Source organism: Panthera pardus, unplaced genomic scaffold (assembly GCF_024362965.1).
Source record: "Panthera pardus isolate Hobbes unplaced genomic scaffold, ASM2436296v1 HiC_scaffold_11, whole genome shotgun sequence".
Classification (NCBI taxonomy): Eukaryota; Metazoa; Chordata; class Mammalia; order Carnivora; family Felidae; genus Panthera; species Panthera pardus.
In genome coordinates, this window is record NW_026526666.1 from 9,850,055 (window position 1) to 9,871,942 (window position 21,888).

The following is a 21,888-nucleotide window of genomic DNA, read 5'->3' on the forward strand; positions in this document are numbered from 1 at the left end:
CCAAGCTGGAGAGGGGAGTGGGGTCTGGGGCCAGGACAGAGTCCACCTCCAAAGTGAGACTCAAAGTTCCTTCTGGAAACACATTTCAGGGCTCTGGTCTTCGCCCTACACTCCAAGGCGACTAGAATCCATTTTCTGGTCCCAAACCTCTGAAAGAACTAGAAGAATTAGAAGCTCTGTCCGCCGGGCCTCAGTCTCTCGGCCAGGGGTGTGGCACCAAGAGTGGCTCTGGGCTCTGGGAGGGGCCGCCGTGGATCAGAGGTGGGTGTGGAGAGAAGCCTCTCACCCAGCCTCCTCAAGTGGCGGGATTCTGTGCTTCCCCAGGCGCCTCACAGTAAAATCTGTAACTGGAGAAGTCCCCTCTCCCTCAGCAAGGAAGCCCAGCCAAGTCCCTGCTGTGGCTTAAGGAGTGGCAATGGGGTGGAGGAGGAAAATGGAGGGTCATGGGGAGAAACTTGATCTGAGGGCTACCCCCAAACACACGCAGGCAGGGAGCAGTGGATGTGCCTTTTAATGCAAAATGTTGCAATACAAAACGACGTGGAGAAAGTCGTGTTCTCCAGGCGCTAAGGGGAGAAGGGAGGCAGGGCAGAGTTGAAAAATCTCCTCCCAGAACTCTGCCCACCCCCCCCCCACCACCTTCCCCCCACCCCACCCCACCCCACGTGCCCGGACTCACACTGAGGCAAGAAATACTTTTTGGCTCATTTGCTGGGGTGGCCCCCATACAAGGGTCAGAGCTCTGGGTCTTTGTGGTCTCTGGTCCGAAATTCATTGATGTAAGGCAGGAGAGGAGCGAACGCTTAGGGTCTTCTCTCTTTTAGCTCTGAAAGGATTTCTCAAGATCTAAAGTCCCACAGGAAACGAAGGGGCTGTGAGAATCTGGCTTCCATTGGCTGCCAATATGGGCTCGGAACCACAACTTGCCCACATCTGGAGAATGAGAAGCAGGAAATGGTGTGGGGATATAAATGTGTGGAGGTGAGAGAGATTCAAACCCCAAAGCTAGGTCCTCAGACTTCTTCTTCTTTCTTTCTCATCTCCAGCTTATAGACAATCTGGTAGCCGTCGTCCCAGGCGTAGAGCTGGCGCTCCCGGGGGTTATAGCGGAGACTGGCATGGGCACCGTATCGGCGGGGGAAATAAGGGAGTGCCGCCCTTTCAGGGGTCAGCGTGCCACTGGCATCAAAGGAGCACTGGATGCGGGCCCGGCTGGCAGGGCGGGTGTTATAGACAACGTATAGGGTCCCACAGATGACGAAGGCGGCCTCGGCATTCTCCCTGGGGCACGGGGTGTCCCACTGCTGCTCTGTGTCCAGTGTCTGTGGGTCCAACTTGGCCAGACACAAGTGCCTGTCATCTTCCCGAGTGGCATAGACAGCCCAGAGGCCCTCCTCGTCGGCTGCCAGGTCAATGTACGTGTCCGCTGTCAGCCCGTACGGGGGGATCAAACCCTCCGCCGGGAATACTGAGCTGTCCACCACCGTTCGGTTTGCCAGATGGAATTTGATGAGCTGCAAAGTGTTCTCCAACTCCCCTCCCCCTCCGGGTCCTCCGGGAGGCCTCCGGGCATAATAAAGAAAGCCACCATAGACCAGCTGCCCCGTGCCTACCCAGGGGAAGGGCACCCGGACCCGGGAAGCTTTCCGGGCAGCCATGGCAAGGGTGAAGTCCCGCAGCCTCGGGAAGACGAAGGCCGTGTCGTTCTGTGTCCCATCTAACACGTAGATCCTCTCTGTTGGCCCCATTGGATCCTTGGTCCACAGACCAGCAGGGCCACCGAACCGCTTCAGGATCTTCATTGATCTCACCTGAGAGATTGTGTAGCCACAGTCTGGAAGGAGAAAAGCACAGGGCAAGGAAATACAGGCAAGAGTTAGAGGCCTATTGTAGGAACACCCCGGGGTGGGGCCATCTGGAGGACAGTGGGCATTTGCCAGTGGATGCCTCCACTCTTACGGAGGACAGGAAAAAGGGAGCCACCGAGGCCTGGGTCCCCAGAAACTCTTGCAATGGACCTGTCATTGTAGAGACTTCCCTAAAGCAGATTCCAGAAGATAGCGCCAAAGCGGACTGGGGGACAAGGAGAGAAAAGGGGAAGCAACAAGGAAACATACAGGTTCTGAGAGTGTTAGGGGCCTGCTTTTGGACCGCTTACCTGTCAGCATATCGTACTTCTCATTTCTTCTGCCCTTGCCTTTGATCCCAGGGCCTCCGGTCACTTTCTCATCAACCTCCACACAGGGTAGTGCTGGGTTCTGGGTCTCCAGGTAGTCAACCTCCCGCTCTAGCCGGTCCACTCTCCCCGAGATGGTGTCAGCCTCAGTTCTGAGCGCCTCTCGCTCCTTCTCGGCCACCTCCAGCAGCGGCAGCATTTTGTTCTTGAAGTCCCTCAGCTCAGCAGCATGCCGGCTACTTTGGTCCTGGCACTGGGCCAGCCGTTCCTGCAGGGATGGAGGCCAGACGAGAGGCTGAGGGATTACAACTCCCAGGCAGGGAGAGGCCCGACCAGGGAGAGAGGAACGGGAAAAGGCACAAACTCAGCCAGGCATCAACTCCCTTGCAACCCCCACAGAAAGGAAACCAGATGTTCAGAGATGCTAAATGTGCAAAACGCCCGGCTCAGATCACCTAGGCCCCTACCCCCGCTTCGTGTCCTCCAGCCCATGTTCTCTGTGAGCAGCGCCACTGAGTCATCTGAGCCTCTGGGGCGGCCTAAGTGCGTGAGGGCGGGAAGGGGTCTCTGCTCCACTGTGCAGTTCTCCCCTCGGGAATCAACAGACTTCAACTTGGGAACACCAGAGACTTCAAACTGTTTAAAAGACAGGGAGCTGCAGATTCTCTGGGAACTTCCAACTTTCACAGAACCATCAGCTTGTCCTGAGACGCTTTCCCACAATGCTAGCTCCCATTTCCTTATATTCTCCACCCGCCCCCCACCCCCCTTGTATTCCATCTAATCCCAGGGTAAGACACAAAGGCCTATTTGCTTTGGAATTGCTCTGTGGACATGGGGAAGGAGGAGGGCTTGCAATTGCAAGGATATTCTTATTAAAAGGTAAGAGTTTTCTGTAGCTTCTTCCAGAGCCCCATCTTGTCATCCCCAGATCCGCAACACACGGGGTGACTCAACAGATGTGGCGTCCTTCCTGCCCGGCCCAGGAGAGAAAGGAGTCACTCACCTCTAAGGCGGCTAGTCGGCGTTCCATGTACTCCACAAGGTGGTGCTGCTGTCCTTGAAGGGGTCGCAGCCGTGACAAAAGGAACAAGATGAGGAGAGGCGTGCAGGGCCCCATGGCAGCAGGAGAAGGAGCGTGCAGTCCTGTGCCTGTTCCACTCAAGCCCGCCGGTCAGCTTCGGAGGCGGGGTGGGGGCGGTCCCTTCTCCCTTTCTGGATCTCGGATCTCTCTCACTACTCTGGAATGCTTTCACAGTCTCTTTACCTCCCCCACCCCCTCCTCTCTGCCTGGATTGATCAAACACAGATGGCCCTATGGTAAAGCAGCCAGAAGCCTTAACCACCTCCCGCCTAGGCTGTAGGCTCCCCAGGAGAGGGGAAGGAGATGAAACCCCAGGGCAGAGGCCTTGTGAGCAGTCACCCAGTAAAAGGAGCTAGCAGCAGGAGGCAGGGGTCCCAGAGTACACTCGGCAAACTGTTTCTGCTCCAGAATGCCTGCTTCCTTCCAGTGCTGGCTTCTTAAGAAACATCCTTCATTAATCTTTTCCTTGCCCAGCGATAATAGCATGGATTGTTTTCTGCCTTTTCAGTGGAAGCTGGGAGCAGGGGAGATGAGGTTGGAGGGGAAGAGGTGGGGGGAAAAAGATCACAGTGGTCAAGTCTTGTCCACCTTCTTCTATAGCTCATTGGCGCCATCTTGTGATAAGCACCTGGTGTCATCACGGGATTCCTAGGGAAACCATGGCTTAGACCTCACCTCCTGTGGAAATTTTTCCACAAAGCAAGCCAAGCGGATTGAATTTACAGGGGTGTTCATAGTTAAAACACAGATTAAGGGGTGCCTGGGTGGCTCAGTCAGTTAAACATCTGACTTTGGCTCAGGTCATGATCTCACAGTTCATGAGTTCGAGCCCCGCTGACAGCTGAGAGCCTGGAGTCTGCTTCAGATTCTCCCCAAATCCTCTGCTCCTCTCTCCCTCTCTCACTGCCCTTCTCCTGCTCTCGCTCTTTCAAAAATAAATAAACATTAAAAAAAAATTTTTTTTAAACACAGATTAACCCACAGACTACCCACTTACTCAAGGGGTTATCCCAACTCTCTCATTTAGCTTAAGTAAGAGAATATCACTGAGATTTAAACAACTAACAACAAAAAAACCCTAGATCATTGAGAAGTCAGCAAATTAATCCTTGATTATCTGGAAGTGAGATCAACAGCAGGGCCTTTCTTTTCTACCTGAATGTTTCCAGGTATATTCTCTTACCAAAACTGGGGAATGTTCAGTGAGTTCACACTCATTTTATGCTCATTTATTTAGGCAAAAAATTTTTTTTGAAAAATCTAGATGTTGCAGTCTAAATCAAAATAAATGTATTCTGACTTCCCTGCTAATGGGAGAGAACAGCCTATTGATCATTTCTCTTGGTTATGGTCCAAAACCCTAAATGTGTCTCATTTCTATCTCCCAACCGTGACTACAGGACCCCACAATTAATTAATGGCCACCCTAGGGTCGATGTGGCCTGAAACGCATGTGTCAAAACAAATCAAACGAGTACAGCATATATTCAGAGACCTGCAGTGATCAATCTAGACAAATCTAGACAAATTTTATTCACTTTGGCATCAAGACAGATATCATCAGAAGGGCTCCTCCTCCAAAAGGACTATGCTTCTAATAGTGCAGCTTGAAAGGAGGGAAAAATAGCATCTTCTTGTGGTGTTCTGACCTCCAGCAATGATACTTCAGATGTTTGGTGGAACGCGCTAGGAAACAAAGTTTAATTATCCCGTGTCAGAAGTTTCTGCCTCTTTCAAAGGGCCAGAACCAGACGAGCTTAAGTTAGGGCCCTGGACACTCCATTTGTGAAAAGTGTTTCCTGCCAAGCCCCGATTCACCTCCATCGTGGAGGTTTGTACGAAAGATGGATTTGCCTCTAACATGCCACTCATGTTCGGATGCAACGCATTTAGCCACTCCAAAGATGCCATCTGTTCATCCCCTTTGCACCCCTCTAAACAGAAGTCAAAAACAGCCACATGAATCAGAAAATTTACCCATTTTATTGATGCATTGCAATTGCTCTACGTTTTACCATATTATGTAGAAAATACTGAAAATACAAGCTACTTTGTAAAACCAAAGACAAACATTGAATCCAAAGATAAACTATGTTTTACACAATGGACCCTTTTCCCGTAGTTAGTATTAAATTTTAAATATCTATTTCTTTTGTTAAAATGATTATTTTACATACTCCCTAAGTACATCTGCATTACAAACATAGCTCGATAATTCTCAGAAACTGTTTCTAGAGGCTTGTTGTAAAAGGAAGCGCACAACCAGAAAAGGGAGAAAGCAAAAAAAGTTTAAATCGCACACAATAACTAGCATATCAAATACATTTAATAAAGTTGGAATTCCATTGCAATATCAAGGATTCAAAGCAGAAATACTAACATTACATATAATGTACATATAATGTACTGCTACATGTAGTGAGATTATTTTTCAAGCTGAATCAAAACCACACATTATATAAAGTTTAGCAACAAACGACCATGTAGACATGCTGCACCATCCATCAGTTAAAACAAAAAACAAAAAACAAAAAAAACCCAAAAACCAAAAACCAAAATAAGGAAGCAGGCTTGGGCCATTCCTGTCACCGAGAGGCAATTTCATTTCCTATCCTAAAACAAACCAACCTAACCAGCGGGTTTTTGCATAATAATGCTGAATAAAACACACATTACTGTGCTTGCCTGGCTAAGGGCAGTCGAGCTGATCCCCTCTAGTGGAGGACGATGGATGGCCAGAACTGTTTGAAATGGAGTTTTTATTCCTGGGGCTGGTATCTGAGCTGAGCACTGACAGCAGTATCCCCTCCTGGAAGCTATTAAAGCTCTGGAGTGATCAAGTGTCCCGATGAGCCCAGAGTGGCTGTACTTAGACCGTCCCCGCTTTCCCTCTCACTCACCCTGAAGGGGAGAAGCTGGAAATACAAAGTTCAGAAAGGACTTAGAGCCTTATGCTGGTCTGAAGTTAGGCTGCTATAACCCAGGCGGGCTGCTCACCGAATTCACAGGGCTTCCCCCCGCCCTGTCAGGGCTGGCAATGTTAATAAGCCCCAGGGACAGAATCTAAAGCCACATCGAGCACATATACATTCAGCAGACACAGATGGACATTTATCTTGGTAAATCTGAAATGCCAATTTGCAGACTAAGGCTGAAAATTTCTAAAATTCTTAAAGCCACACACACAGCTAGTAAGATGATTAAGATAACCATACAAGTTCTTGGTATTTATTGTCTTTTCCCCATGAAGTTAATGAGACTCGTATCTTAACTGGTATCTACTTACTGGACAGGGGGGCAGGAGTGGAGTGTTTTGTGGTTTTTTTTTTTTCCTGCATCTCATTTGTTACAAAAACAACAAATCTTATCCCTTGTAGAGGAAAGCTAAGGAACAAAACATGTTTCTACTAGAAACCAGATCTGCCTTTGAGCAAGAAAATCAATGTGTGCTTGGTAAAAAAGGAAACAGAGATCACACACGTTGACCAGAAAACCGTATAACGCTGAGTGACGGAAACTATACAAACTGCTTGGGTATCTTCACCAATACAGTGGCGCAAACACAGCTCAACAGAATGACCAAAAGGAAAAAAGAAAAAAGAGAAAGTAGAAAACACCAACATGTTCCTGGTAGGCTGTACTGACTATGCCCCATCGTGGAAGCCCTTACTCTTCGCAATGAAGAAACTCCAAATACCTTGACAGCTCCTCGGTGCTCAGCCTGGTACAGAGCTTGCTGACCAGGCTCCATGAAATCTCCCATCTCCATCCTGCACCTCCTGACACCATCTCTACAAGGAACCAGTCCTAGACTTAGCCCTCCAGTACAAAATTTTCAATTCAGATGGAACACTTCTACATCTCAGAGTTAACCTTCTTCCCCCAAATCTTTTATGGGCAGGAAACATCCCCATCCCCAGGACCCTCCACTTGATCCAGATCCATGCAGGAGCTGAGAGTACAAGGACAATTTCACAGCCCCAAGAATGTACAAGTTGTTAAAAAGAAACCTCAACAGCCTGATGACTGAACAGGCTTTGGTTCCTTCTTAATATTCTTCACCGGCTCAGAAACCTTTCTGTGAGTTCCCGGTCACCAGCGGCATCACAAAACTCCTCCTCGTAGTATGGGGACATGGTAAGCAATACAACAGGCTCTTTGGTATAAACAGATCTGTTATAGGTTTTTTTCAACAAGCAAATATTTTACTAGGAATGTCAACTATTTGCAGGAAGGACTGCCACATGGGAAAAGGAAAAAAAAAATCTCATTCTAAAAGTGATTGCACATACTCTGAAAGAAAAGAAAAGAAAAGAAAAGAAAAGAAAAGAAAAGAAAAGAAAAAGAAAAAAACCACATATTTTTATATTGGCTTGACTCCTCTCACCTGCTTCCCAAATTCCCCCAGAAGCAAGGTGGCAACGCACCGTGAGAGAGAGAACCACATGGGGAAAATGCTTCTGTGAGAACCCAGCTGAGATTCCAAATTGGAAAGGGGCAGAGGTGGTGGTAAAGGAGAAAAGCTGCTGTTTTTATTTTTCAATGTCGGCAGGAAAACGGACAACAATGCATTTACACGACACAGCTACTAATCCTGTTCTGATAAATCCCAGTGAACAGCTTAGGGTCCACAAGGGCTTGCTGGTCCATCCTAAGGCAAGCTCACTGTAAACTCTATGAACCACTACATTATCATATAAGGCACTACAATAAGGGAAGGAGGAGAAAGGGAAGAAGAGACACACACTGAACAACTCCTCACCAGACACACCTGTGCAAAACAATTCCAAGGGTCTCCTCTCCTTGCAGGCAATGCCCCTGCTCATTCAACACTACAGTAATATGCTCTAATATAATTGCAATTAGTTCACATACATTCCAACAAGTATCAGTTCATTTTGGTTTAAATACAATGGAGACATCAATTCCATCTCCGGGGTAACACTGGAGGATCAGATACACACTAAATACACAATTCAAGTGTAATCACTACACATTTGATTACAAATGACATTTTGGGTTAGCAGGAAAAATTGCTTGTTATATTTTTCTAATCAATATGTACATATTTAATTATGCAAAATATTAAAACACCACCATTACAAAACTTCTAAAATATTTTTAAATTCAGTAATAAATTTTTAAAATATTTTTTGCAATTCCTACATGCACTTATTGTATAAGTCTTAATAAGAGAGCATTCAATTTGCTGCTGGCATACAAAGGAAGCTACTTTAAAGTATAAAAGCTATACACAACGTTCTTATCTGGTTTCATATTCTTTAGCTTTCTCCCCAAATAAATCACATAGAACAGAAGGGAGAGATGAGGCAAAGAGAGAGAGGTGTATTATTGAAAATTCATGTTAATCTTTAGGCAAAGCTCACCGATGCCAACAACCTTTAGGCAAAGCTCATCAATACCAGTCTCGCATAATACAAAGAGATTTTGCATATAATAAGACAATCACCACCATACAATAATAACCACCGTAATGGCTTTTCCAATAATAACATGTAAGCTGAATCAGAGAGAGAAGGACTTTTAAAAAATAACTTAAGAAGAATGCATGGTACTTCATTTAAAAAGAACACCTAGTGCTTTCACGGTAGGTATGGATTCTCTCACACTAAGTTACCAGCAAATGGTGAGCTGCCTTTTTAACACACTTTAAAATAAACACAGGAGCAACTGAGAGAATCCCAACAGTAACACAGAGAGCCATATATAACCAGTTTTGCAAAAATAACAATTGCCCAGTACGTTTAATGTGACATGAAAACAAAACTGAAACGCTGTTAAGTCTAATGTCCCATAAAGAAAGGTAAAATTTTGAGGAGAAATGCCTGATAGTCAAATGCAGACTTGGGTGCGCTGCTCTTAAAACAGGCAAGTGAGTCTTGGTTTTCAAACAAGTACAAAGTATCGATTTCTCTTTTCTCACTTGTTACCAGATTTCAAGTCCTTCTATCAGCATTTTTCCTCTGACCAGCAATTACAATAAAACAAAGTAAAATAAAGAGGGGCTTCACTCATTTTAAAAACATTTATAGAAATCAAGTCAGAGAGAAAATATTTTTCAAAGGGTAACTTCAGAATGATCTCTCTTCCTTGGTAACTGCAGAAGATGGGCATCTGAACTCTTCCAAATACCAAAAATGCTGTCACAAAAATAAAGAATTTAAAAATAGGGCAGACTTTGGGAGACTACAACAATGCAGTCAACACGAAGACAGGTTTCCCCAGAGAAAACCCTTCTGCTTCAGTGGGCCCCTGCAGAACAAGTTGCTGGCTAAGGAGTTTCAAGAGGGGGTAAGGGAGGAGCTCATCATAGCCTGTTACTAAAGATTCTGGGCCAGGAACAGGCAGCCATGACACCTCCCTCCCTCTGCTCACCAACTACAAATAGGAATACTGGCTGATCTTGGTAGGACTCAGTGGGTATCCAGTGTAAATGGTTGAGCCTCGGGAAGACCCAATGTAGGACTGGGTGGCAAACTGGTGTTGGTACTGAGCAGGGGCCACACTGGCAGAAGTGAGAAGGCTGGGCCCAACACTGACGGGGACCTGATGCACCAGAGTGCTCGGGTGGGCGGTATAGGCTGCGGCATGCCTTGAGGAGCCCTGGGGGGAGAAGAGATGAGCAATGGAGCTGGTGGAGCCTAATGCAGCAGCAGAGGTGGGGGCAGCATACGTGTACAGGTGAGGCTGGCTCGGCAGGTGAGCAGGGGCGGGGGCCAGGTGTGGGTGCCCCGTCGAGTGTAGCGGGCTGCCGTGCTGGAAGGCGTAGGGGGCTTGGGAGAGCGGGGCCACAAACGCCTGCTGCCTGCGGGGCGCAGGGTTGCTGCTTCTCTCCTGCGAGGTTGGAGCTGACGATGACTGCTGGTTCTGGAAGGAGGAAGAAGGGAGTGAGGAACCTTGAGGTCATTCTGATTCAGAGCACCAAAGGCCAAGTTGAGAGCTGAGGTTCTAACCTGTACTGCTCCTGGGCTGCCACAGCACAGAATCTCCCAGCCTGGCAATGCCGTCAGAAGTCAGCCTTCATCCCTCCACCTCTCAGCAGAACAGATCCTAACCCAGCCCAGATAGCAGCAGTCTGCTCTTAAGTGTGACAGAGGCAAGGGGTTGGGGGGGGGGGGGGGGGATCGAGAGGTCACAGGGTTACCCACTCCTGCAAGTCAGTACCTGTTGACTCAACTCACCCTATTCTGGCGCCAGTGAATTTGAATTTTTCCTAACCTTTTTTTCTTGCCATTGTTTTCTTTTGTTCTCCTCTAAGTTCTTCATATCCCTCTTGGCTTGTGGAGCCTAAAACACATGCACTAACTCGAACTTACATTTGCACTTGCATGTGCTTTTCTCTCTCACACACACAACACATACTCACTCACAGTTACCCCCTCATATACACACTTTCTCACCACTGGTAGACATCATACAAGCACCGGAATTTTAGCTGAGGAAAGAGTGAATAGTACCCTTCCCCGCTGCATAGGAGAATCGGATAGTAGGGGGCAGGGGGGGGCGGCGGGGGGGGGGGGGGGGGGGGGAGGAAGCAAATCCCAGACTCGAGCCAACACACAGGACTAGAACCAGTTTTTCACTGTCTCTTGCCTCAAGTAATCAGTGTGAGGCTCAGGTTATTTATGACCTGGGAGATAAAGGAAGAGAATTTGGTCTCAAAGCATGTGGTAGTACAGAACTAGGCACGGACTAAAGTATCCGAAGCTTTCTGAATGCTAGACATTTCTCTAAGCTTCCGGGATAGACTGGCAAAATCCAACAGAAAACCTGGAATGTACATCAACACACTTATAGAGGGAATAGAGACACAGCACACGCAGGTATGACGCAGGCCACAGAACACCAAACTGACTGACACAAGAGGGGCTTCATCTGGCTTTATTCAGCAGTCCAGCCAGAAGCAGGGTTCTCCAGAGAGTAACAACAGGGAGGGCCCCAAACAGAAGGCAGCAGCCCCTAGCGCTTACCTGGCTAAGGTTGAGTGGCTGCGCCGCACTGGTCCCCCCGCGTTGAGCTCGATACGCTGTGGGAGTGATACAGCATCCAGATGACTGCCCGCTCACTGAGGCCACTGGCTTGGACTTAGTGCTCAGGAGACCTAAAAACGGGTCAGACCTGACTTAGTTATGAGTAGACATCTGCTCGGCAGAGTTGAGTTAAACCTCAGATGGCATCACGTTAATCAGTTCAGGTTTGTACAAAGTCTGCAAGAGTTAAGGTTTGGTGTATATCTTATTTCCTCAATTACATTTACACCAGAGAAACAAAAACTATACAACCCATTTCTTTTCTGTCTTGCTACAAAGCTCCATAAAGGATCTTCGAAAGGCTCACTTTCGTAAATATTATCTAATCTCTTGTAATGTGCAAGGCACTACTGGAAATACAAAAACCAGTAGGACATGGTCCCTACCCACAAGGGGCCTAAAGTCTTATGGAGGAAGGGGTTAAACAAGTATAGACATGACAATCGGAAGCTGAGTAAGATGCTGGTAATACTTAGGACATTTAGGTGTCAAAGGGGCTTTGAAACAAGGCTAGATCTTTTTGGGCACTCACTACCTTCAAATTCTAAGAAACTGCAGGGCAGTTAGCTTTAAGCAAGATCAAGGTCAACCTGTTGCTTCCTTCTGCGGTCCCACCAGGAACACTGGAGCATTTCCTCAAGGATTTGTGGAGTAGCCTATATTCTTTGGACCCAACAGTGTAAAGAGCTCCTAACAATGTTGTTCAGTAGCCTGGCATCAGGAAGTTCTGCCTTGTCTGCAATGGGACAGCTGCCTATTTCTGAACCCTGTTTATGTCTCCGGCAGTAGCATAATTCACAGTAAGTCACCAACTCATGTAAGTGCAGCACAGATGGCTATACTGGCACCAAAAACTGAAGCTCCCCTCCTTTGGTGTAGAGAGCTGTCCCTGTCTAGAGCTGCCTAGACAAGAACTACACTTCCCGGGCCCCCTGGCCTCTAGGTGGGGCCATGTGATTAGTTTCCACTCTTTCCAGTGCTAAAGAGGTAAAGAAATGTGGGTCCCTCCTCCAAACTCTTTCTCCTTCTCATTGGAGGCTGAGGATTTCTGGGCTCTGATCCTTAACTCACCACAGGCCCATCCAGAAGGAGCACTAGCTCTGGGAAGTCATGTGAGGAAGAAGCGAACTTCTATTATGTCCCCAAGGGAAATGTGGGGCTTGCTGTTACAACTAGCTTTACCTGATAACTGGACCAGAGAGCCTAAGCCCAGCACCTAACTGCAGAAAGGATGGTGGAAATTAGGTTGATAATAAAAACCACAAAAGTATCACTGCTATGACATGGGTAAGAAAAGATCTAAGTACATATCATTTTCTTAAAAGATCTTTTGCAGTCATTTTTAATATTATCAGTTCCTAGTCACACTGGATTGTCAAATTCAAATTACCTGTGGCAAAAGAAAAAAAAAAAAAATTGCCTGCTAATTCTTCTGGCCATACAATGGCTCTGGTCTGCCTTCTCCCACCAACAGTGAGTATATTACTGGGACTACAAAATTCACTTTTATGTTAATCCAAACAAAATAAACATAGTATGATAAACTGATTGCCGAAAACAATTTCACACGACAAGCAACTGATTTCTGAATTAAGTAACTGGTCTCTACTATTGGCATAAGTAGGTCATAGCAACATATTAAGGGTACACACGTCAAAGGAGAATTCAACCGTAGCTGTGAAGATGCTCACCTGAGGCCTGGGTTGCTACTGTGCAGTCACCAAGCTGAGTTTTCAGAGGAGGCACAATGATGGTGCGGGTGCCAGCGCCATCCCCCACAACTCTGCTGGGCCCCTCCACAAGGGGTCCACTATTGCCCCGGAGAGCACTCAGCGTATCAGTGGAATACGGGCTGCTCAAGGAAGAGTCAGAGTCTGGAGAATCATTGACAGTGACATAACTGATGACGTTAGACCTTGCCTTCAGGCCAGAGCTGAGGAGAAGAAAATACGTGAAAATTCAACCCGTTTCTGGCAGTGTTTCTTTGATAATCTCCGGTCCTCCCATGATGACAATGATGATGACGACGACTATGACAGTAGAATAATTCTAGCAGCAGCAAACTTCTGAGTGCTTATCATGCATCAGGCACTATGCTTACACTCTACATACTGTCTCACCGAATCCTCACAACACTTCTATGAAGTTGGTACTATCACCCCCGTTTTGCAGATGAGGAACCTGAAGCACAGAGATTAAGACACTTGGCCAAGGTCACTCAGTGATGAGCGGTAGAGCCAGGATTCAGAGCTGGGACACAATGATGCCAGCACACGTCTCCTACACCTCTTCCACGGCCCCTTTGCCATTTCCGCTCCTGATTGTCTCCACAGTATTCTTCAGGCACCACTCTTCCCCACAGCATCCTGCTAGGCTGTAAATGGTACCTTAGTATGTCTAGTCAAACTTCTCACCACACTTTTTTTTTTTTTTAAGTACTTTCACAAACTGAACCCCACCTTCCTAATTTTCCTGATTTTTTTTCAATAGGCTTGGCTCCAGTCAAAGCCATCCTGCTGGGTTATATAATTTTTGCCACTATAAGGCCACTTTTCCTCACTGGAAAGTTTACTTTTCTTCCCCAGATCAGTTCAGAAACCGCTTTCAAAACTTCAAGTCCACTTGCCATTTGTAAATACCATGTGTAAACAGCTCTCTTGAAGTACTTCATTCTAAATTTGCTCTCTCATTTCATTTAAGCTTCATTTATATATAACTTTGTAAAGTCTCATAAGTTACTGTCATGTGTGAATCCTACCTCCTCAGGGAAACACGGGGTTATTCTCTCTTCTCTCCTCTAACACTAAAGGACCAATGAAGAAAGCAACATAGAACAATCAAAGCAGTTAACTATGCGAGCACTAAGAGAGAGGTGCATGTAACAGTTCTTGAACGTATCCACTCTCTCTTGGTTAACTGCCCAGTTAAGAACTTGGATTAAGGTGCTGAGATAAGAGGAAATTATCTGGTACTTATATTCTTCAATTTTCAGACCATACGGCAGAAGGAGAAAAAGAAGGTAGCCCTACTCAAAGTTCCACCTCTTCCAAAGAGGCCTTTGCAGATTAAGAAATTACAAATAACTTCCTATCTACTGATTTGTTTCACTGTTGTTTATATGCTTCTGCTATGGCATCTATTTTCAGACTCTAAAGGTCCTTAAAAGCAGGGGATCATGTCTATGGTATAATGTGCATTCCAAACCAGAGTAGCTGAATATGAAGCAACTTAATATCCACTTTCTAGCCAACATAACTGAAAGACTGACGCTCAGTCTTGGAACATGTCAACGACATGTCAGTCAACATGATGCTCAGTTATGGAAACTTGAGTGTTCTGACTCATGCGTCCAAGGCCATGCTTCCAAATACCTTTTTTCAGTCCTTCCTTTCAATAGCCCAAACACCTGCCGGGAGCCACGAGTCTAAGACTTAAGGGTAGGAGCCACTGAGCCAGGGAACCATTTACCTATCTTACTTACCTATTGGGCTTATACTTGTTGTCCTCTTCCTCATCAGTGTCACTGCGGATGGTGATGACACTCACAGGAGGGCTGGGAGTATCTGGAATGATGATTGGCTGATGCTGATCTGAGACCGGGACTAGAGAGTTATAAGAAGATGTGGTACGGAGGGGACTGCTCCCAACCAGGGAATAGACTTGAGAAGGCAGAACATCCAGAGAGGACCTGTGGAAAAAGGTCACATGAAAGACCGCTCAGTTCTTGACCCCCAAAACTATCCATCTTTCCCTAGAACTCTTTCCAGCTTGCTTTTTGATTCCTTTTTTACCTGATCATTAAGCCAATACACTTAACTACAGAAGTTCCAATAGCAAATAAACTAACCGCTCTAGTCAGGATTTCCGGGGACAACAACCCTAAAATACAACACACATTTTGGGTATGCCCATGGTTAAATCTCACCCTGTGGAGTGACCAGAGAAACAGACACATTGGCCTAAAGAAGGCCTGGGTTCAGAGGGGCAGCAGAGAGAGGCTCTGCGTATTCAGGACACGCCTGATACGCGTGTCCAAGCAGAAAGGTTAGCTCCGGCACACATGGCAGCTACCTGCTGCTTCACACCACAAGCATCCGTACCACAGCGCTTTAAATGCTGGCGGCATCTCTCCCGTACTGGCGATTTTGACCACCAGCTCTCACACAGACTTACTTAGAAGAGACTGGAGCAGACTGCTTATTCTTCTTTGAAGGGAGGGAACCGGATTGCTGCTGTCTGACAACATGGGCAACACCAACATTCAGGGGCTGAGCAGTGGCCAGTGTCACATGGTTCGTCAGCAAGGACGGCTGCTGCATGATAGTGCTGTACTGGCTGCCATGAGAGTGGGCATTCCTGTATCAACAGAAACACACACAGAAGACTGAATGCCTAAACACTGGGACATGAGGACCAAACAGGCATTAAAAGCAATTAAAACAACCAAACAGAGCTGCATTTTATTTTTAAAATTGGGCACCTGGACTACAAGGCTCTAAGTTTTCACCATATGGTTTCTTATTGCATAAGTCTTTACATCTGAAGTAAATGATTCCTGATCTCGGAACCTACTGTCTTCCTGTATTCAAAGTTTTCCCATTACCCCATCTCCGAGACCGATAAGGTTCTTTTCTTAAAGAATCTGAAACAGAGATACATCTCTCCTTTATCTTCGTCCCAGTCATCATCAAGCACTCCTACCCTAAGGGAACTACACTTGCAAACATCCCAGAGAGGAACACAGGATACTTGCCTCCAGTCTGTGAGCTGCTGGCCACTGCCCATGGCCTCTGGAATCACTGCTGTGGGCTGGACAGAGTTGTGCAGAGCTACCCCAGGCAACTGTTGCCAAGTTGAAGGCAGGAGAATTTGTTGGGTTCCTCCAGGCCAAGCCTGCTGCAAGGAAACACACACAAAAAGATCCAGACTTGACTCATTCTTGGCTTTTTCTTTTGTTTTTTAGATGAAAGAAAAATTCATATCTTTAAAGAAGTGGCTTGTAGATTGTTAACTTGCAGAGATCAAAAAAGAAAAGTCAGAGGGGCTCAAGGTTACAAGTCTTGTGAAAAGGGAAAGAGAACATGTTGCTTTCTCTCAGCCACCTCTGTAACATGACCACCAGGGTATTAAAGAAAAGAGGATCCCTGTGGTTAAGAGTTCCTATTATACTGTAGAGCAAAGGAGTCCGAAAGTTCAGAGGTAAGCTCTGGTTAAACGATGGAGTATCATTTTTGCAACGATTCTAACAATATCCCTAGAAAGAGTTAAGACAGCTCCCTTGAGATTAAAAATAAGAATTTAAAATTTTAAGTGCCAATCAGTTAAGACATGAGGTCAATTCAACCCATAAAACAGAGGGGAGAATTGTGCCTTTTTAAAAGGGTAGAACTTGGAAAATGGAGCCAGATGTGGATGACCAAAGGCCAAAATCCTTTGGCCAACAAGCTTATGCCAGCCAAAGAAGGCTAACTTCATCATATACGGCCACGTGATAAATTAAATAAGGCAGCAATTAAAATATTTATGAAATAGATGCAGAGAGCACCATATTTTGTTCTTAATAGTTACCTAAAATATACTGTTTAAGGTATCATCTGCAGAAACATACTTCAACATAAAAACTAATCACTATAAGAAAATACATCATTTCTAGTTTTTAACAAGCACTTGCCATAGACAGCAACAAATATGTTTTCTGAACTTCTTACAGAAATTCTGGCATTTTCTGAAAAAAAGGGGAACAGATTTGAAAGTTTCCTTTTTAAACTCAAATTCTACAGTACAATCACCTACAATGCTTGGGTACATATGGTTCTTTTCTTGAATTTCAAACTGCAAGGCCATCAACACACTGTTTTAAAAATATTTCTGCAAGTAACAGATCCACTTGTTACAAATACCGGTTCCAAACAAGAAGCCTTCAAAGCAGAGAAACTGCAAACACGTCTGCTATCATAAGCAGAATTTAAAACAAAATAAAACATAACAAAAAATAAGAGAAGTATGTTAAGTCACACCATGCGTCTTTCCATAAGCCAACACCTGCACAAGACAAAGCATGTAGTTTAATACAGAGCAAGAAATAACATTCCAACGTGAGGCAGAAATCTGGCGTTCCAAGCGACGAACTGTTTTGACAGAGGAAGAACAAAAATATGCAAAGCTTAGCAAATGACTAGTGCAAACTTAAGAGAAGCAGCAAAGGAGAAGTATCAACTGACATTCTCAAAACTATAGGTGAGCAAGTTAAAACCAGTGGCTTGGATCAATCAAGCTGGAAATATATCTAACTTCCCTGCACTCAGGTTTTATGCTTATGCTATAATTCATGTGGAAGTGGACAAAGACTTTTAAACTAAAAACCAAACAAACTCCAACAACCAAAGTGTGTCTCTGGAAGTGTTTACACTCACACGAATCCTTGAGAAACAACAAAAGAAATGTAAAGCCACTTTGAAAGATGTAGATATCAGTATTCAATAGTATTGATAAGGTTTTCAAAAGCTTTCCTACTTTTCAATTTCAAATAATGAAATGCCGGATGTCCAATAAACAATTCTAACTCCCCCAAATAAACCAAAACACATCCAAAGATCACTCTAAAGGTTACAAATCCTGAAATACACCTCCAAGTCCTACTTGTTTTTCCTGTCTCTAAGCCCCATACTACTACATTTGCTGCTGTATTTAATAACTTTTCCCCAGGACTTTTATTAACAAAGGTCTTGTATTTGCATAAAGTTTTTCAGCCATATTTTTGCCTTTGTATAAAGACCTATTTGTAAGGTAATTAATTTCTCCATAAACTCCTAAAAATGAGCTCACCTTTAATCTCAACCAACAAATGAAATATCTAAAAAGATTCTAAAGGGGATATCTTTACATGGAAAATATAAGCTGCCACACGGATCACAAGTGGCAAAAAGAGTTATCTTCATATGTTCGTATTAGGAAAGTTAACATCAACTGGTAAAGCAATACATTAAGAGCATCTTAAACATTTCTACGTGCACAAAAGTTTTAGAAGCTTAAAATAGCAAATAAAGAAGGAGGCTAACTTGCCAAGGAGTTCAAATTTTGGCCATCCGGATACCTGTAGCCGAGCCAAACTAAAAGCCATTTCCTTCATTCTCAGGGATCAGAGGGTAAAAGGGCAGAAAACAGATAAGTCTTGAAGCTCTTCTGAGGCTACACCAAGAGCTTTTATCACACTAGGCTGGCAAAGAAGAATAAAGGGACCTGGCTCCTTACAGAGCCACACTGATTTTCAGAGTTAAACAGTGCTTCAGGAAATGTTGGGGAGGAAAACAATGAGACATTAAAGATGTAGCAAGAACACAGCCACAAGATGGCACATGCTTCCATGCCCTCTGCAAAGACTAAGTTAAAAAAATTTTTGTTTGAAAAATGAGAAAAACCAGAGGAAAACAGAACAAAAACAAACAGGAAAAAAGAAAAGAAAAGAAAAGAAAGAAAGAAAGAAACCAAAGAAACTCCGTTAGTAACACAATCAAGTGAGGGGAATTACCAGTACAGCGGCAGTCTGTTCAACCAGCGCCGGCCGGCCGGCTGCGCAGCTCAGAGTAAAGGGCACCGCGTACTGCGGTGTGATGGTGGCTACTTGAGGGTGAAGAGTTGCTACCATTAGTGGTGTGCAGCTTCCCTGAAACGTAGATTAGGCAGGTGAGTGAAACAAACACGGAGGCAGGTCATCTGGATTCAGAAGGGTTTCTCACTCCCCCCAAGATATTACCAACAAGTAGGAATTTCGTATCACCTAAAATGCACGTACAAACACAGCTTTCCCCTTCAGCTCTGCACAGCGTCAGCCCACTGGGTCAAATGTCAGTGGCCTAAAGCAATAAAGTACGGGAATCCTTCTTGGGCCAGATTCAGAGGATCAGTTAAAACTCCGTCAACAAAGGCACGTATTAAGAATTCCCCTTCTTCCTCCTCACAAAATAAGGGTTTTGGACCTCCAGATTTCCTGTGTGTCATGGGCCACAAACATTTACACATAGAAAACTGAAAATGTGGTATCTGTTGCTTATATGAATATTTCGTGATTCTCTTGCCCGTCTTAGTTGCATGTTCCATGGCACGTAGAAAGTGTTAATAAGGCTTTCTACAGCCCAGCTAAACACACAGAATGAAGGAATTGTAATACTCAAAGAGGTATCCTGATATGATCCAGCCTCTCCGCCATGATGTAATTCTGAAAGAGTGAGCGAAGGGGACACTACAGGGAACCAAAGGGGAACGCTTCATATTTAGAATCGAGATGTTGCTATGTATGTACAAAAAATTAACTTCATCCCACAAAATCTGAGGCAATTCACTCAGAACATGATTGCTCAAGGTCTGGGTATTTATCCACATAAATCTAAGGAAGACACCAGCAGAGCTACAATAGTGTTAGGTATGAGTCATCATTCTATTATAGAGGTTTCACCTGAAGTCCACTGAATCATGACCAAGAAAGATCTTACAGTCAAAGCAAATACCATCTTCCAGGACAAAATATCTGATTCTCAGTAGTGCTTCAGCAACATCGAGTATCCAAGCTGCTACGGCTTTTACCTGCGTAAGAACTCCCGACTGTATCTGCAGTGGCTGAGCAGCTGGCGCCTGGGGTACAATCGGCACCGCGTTATCCATCCTCACAGGGAACCCAGAATGCTTTGTTGTTGCTTGTAGTCCAGCTGTAGAAAACACCACCACAGTTAAACTGCTTTGCTGGGTCTGCGGTGTTGTTTGTTTAGGGGCTTTTGTTTGTTTGTTTTTAGCTTTTCTGTTCAAATAATCCATCACCCAGGTTAGCTGTACACACTTAAGACAGAGGAGTTTCATAGAAGTCTAGGGAGTTAAGAAAAGGGAGACTGGTTTGGCTCCCTTCAGGTTAAATTAATGGGAAAATGTCTGATACAAGAACGGATGGTTTAAGGGAACTCTAAAATTTTTTTTTACCCTACAACACTTATAATACTCATCCTATTCCCATTAATAGCATAGGCAAAAGCAAACAAAAAACCTATATTTAAGTTGCATTCACCTTTTAATTCATTGGGGGAGGGAAAAAACTTGGGTTTTTAAAATGTAATTTATTAAAAGCAACAACTTGAATATAATTTTAACTTTTGCTTAATTATGACTCTTAGTTAAGAAAAAATACGAAAAGCTCAAAAATTTATCACCTGAGTTACCCTTTGAAGATGTTTTACCTTACTCCTCAGAAAATATAACCCAGTTAACAAGTTACTTACACATATTATCTTTAACTGGTATGTGGACTGAAGAAATTATAACCCAGGATAAAAAATATTAAAAAGGAGTCATTTTGGTTTACAGAAACACTTTTTTCTACTTATTTTAGAAATCTACTTTTGCTATTGACAGCTTTTTAGTAAGGCTCTTCTGCAACTAACTATGGAGAGGTAAGAAAATTAAGAACTTTTTGCTGCCTTTAAAACAGTGACCATATCTATCTTTTTATTCATTATGCTCTGAGCACAAATGCTGAATAAATCCTTCCTACAAATCAGAATTTCTCATTCAGAAGCAAAGATATTTCTCCTTCTTGTCAAGCGTTGAGAAGAGACACTTCAACTTCCTTTTAAACCTGCCCTATCTGCCTGGGTGGCTCAGTCGGTCAAGTGTCTGACTCTAGCGCTGGTTATGATCTCACGGTTTGTGAGTTCCAGCCCCATGTGGTGTCGGGCTCTGTGCTGACAGCTCAGAGCCTGGAGCCTGCTTCAGAATCCCTGTCTCCCTCTCTCTCTGTTTTCCCAGCTCATGCTCTGTCTCTCTCTCCTTCAAAAATAAATACAAATTAAAAAAAAAAGCTTTTTAAACCTGCCCTACCAAAACCCTCAATGTGGAGAATTTAAGTTTCTATTACCCACTAATGGAAGTTTCTCTAATTCACTAATTCCTGCATTTTTGTTAAGTGGGGACACAAACATTTTCTTTTAATTAGAGATCTTCTTCAGTGACATTTTCTAACCCATCGCTAATTTCTCTCAACATTGTTATGGAGATGCCAAATAAGCATAACTCCTAAACTCTAACACTGTAGGTTTTCAGCAAGTCTTCTAATTTTCTATTTCAGTGACATACAAGTATTTTAGAAGATCTCATTCTGGAAAACACAATCCAGGAATACACAAAGTAAGAGAGACAAGTCAAATCAGAATTAAAACACTCTTAACAATAACTTTTTTTTAAAAGTGTTTCTTACATAAAAATAAAAGGTAACAAATCCAGATATCCACATAAAAAAATCTGCCAGCCATTCTTCATAAGGCTATGCTATCTAATAGGAAAGCTAAGCAACATCAAAATTCTTGTCTAAATTCCCACAACACTACAAGACAACATTATTGTCATAGACCTCCTACAACTGGGCAGGAACAAAGGAAGAAATGTTCATGATAGAAGTTCACCTAGGAGTCCCAGAATAATGAAGTAAAAGGGGACAAAATTACAGAATAATAGTTACCACTGAGCAAAACGTAGATCTATTTTGGGCAATCAGAATAGTACAGAAAGTAATATTTATAGTACTGACCTACAAATGT

At 44.3% G+C, this 21,888-nt stretch overlaps 2 protein-coding genes across 7 annotated transcripts in view; both read right to left on the reverse strand.

Annotated features, from left to right (window-relative positions):
- Positions 1-494: 494 nt before the first annotated feature.
- Positions 495-3,681, reverse strand: OLFML3 (olfactomedin like 3). The gene is made up of 3 exons (XM_019457907.2): positions 3,183-3,681; positions 2,159-2,444; positions 495-1,834 (listed from the first exon to the last, which is right to left on the reverse strand). The coding sequence occupies exons 1-3, from the start codon at positions 3,294-3,296 to the stop codon at positions 1,014-1,016; spliced, it is 1,221 nt and encodes a 406-aa protein (XP_019313452.1). The 5' UTR covers positions 3,297-3,681; the 3' UTR covers positions 495-1,013.
- A 1,543-nt stretch (positions 3,682-5,224) lies between these two features.
- HIPK1 (homeodomain interacting protein kinase 1) overlaps positions 5,225-21,888 on the reverse strand; it is a 51,232-nt gene continuing 34,568 nt past the window's right edge. For 2 of the 6 annotated variants that reach the window (XM_019457901.2, XM_019457900.2), the window contains exons 9-16: positions 19,892-20,013; positions 18,840-18,974; positions 16,065-16,207; positions 15,485-15,667; positions 14,793-14,999; positions 13,003-13,244; positions 11,252-11,382; positions 5,225-10,148 (exon numbers count right to left, since the gene is read on the reverse strand). In XM_019457901.2, the coding sequence (XP_019313446.1) occupies positions 9,660-10,148; positions 11,252-11,382; positions 13,003-13,244; positions 14,793-14,999; positions 15,485-15,667; positions 16,065-16,207; positions 18,840-18,974; positions 19,892-20,013 (1,652 nt within the window). In that variant the 3' untranslated portion in view covers positions 5,225-9,659. Of the gene's footprint in view, positions 10,149-10,234; positions 10,569-11,251; positions 11,383-13,002; positions 13,245-14,792; positions 15,000-15,484; positions 15,668-16,064; positions 16,208-18,839; positions 18,975-19,891; positions 20,014-21,888 lie in introns of all 6 variants that reach the window. The other 4 variants (XR_008418029.1, XR_008418027.1, XM_019457902.2 and 1 more) reach the window with 4 other exon arrangements.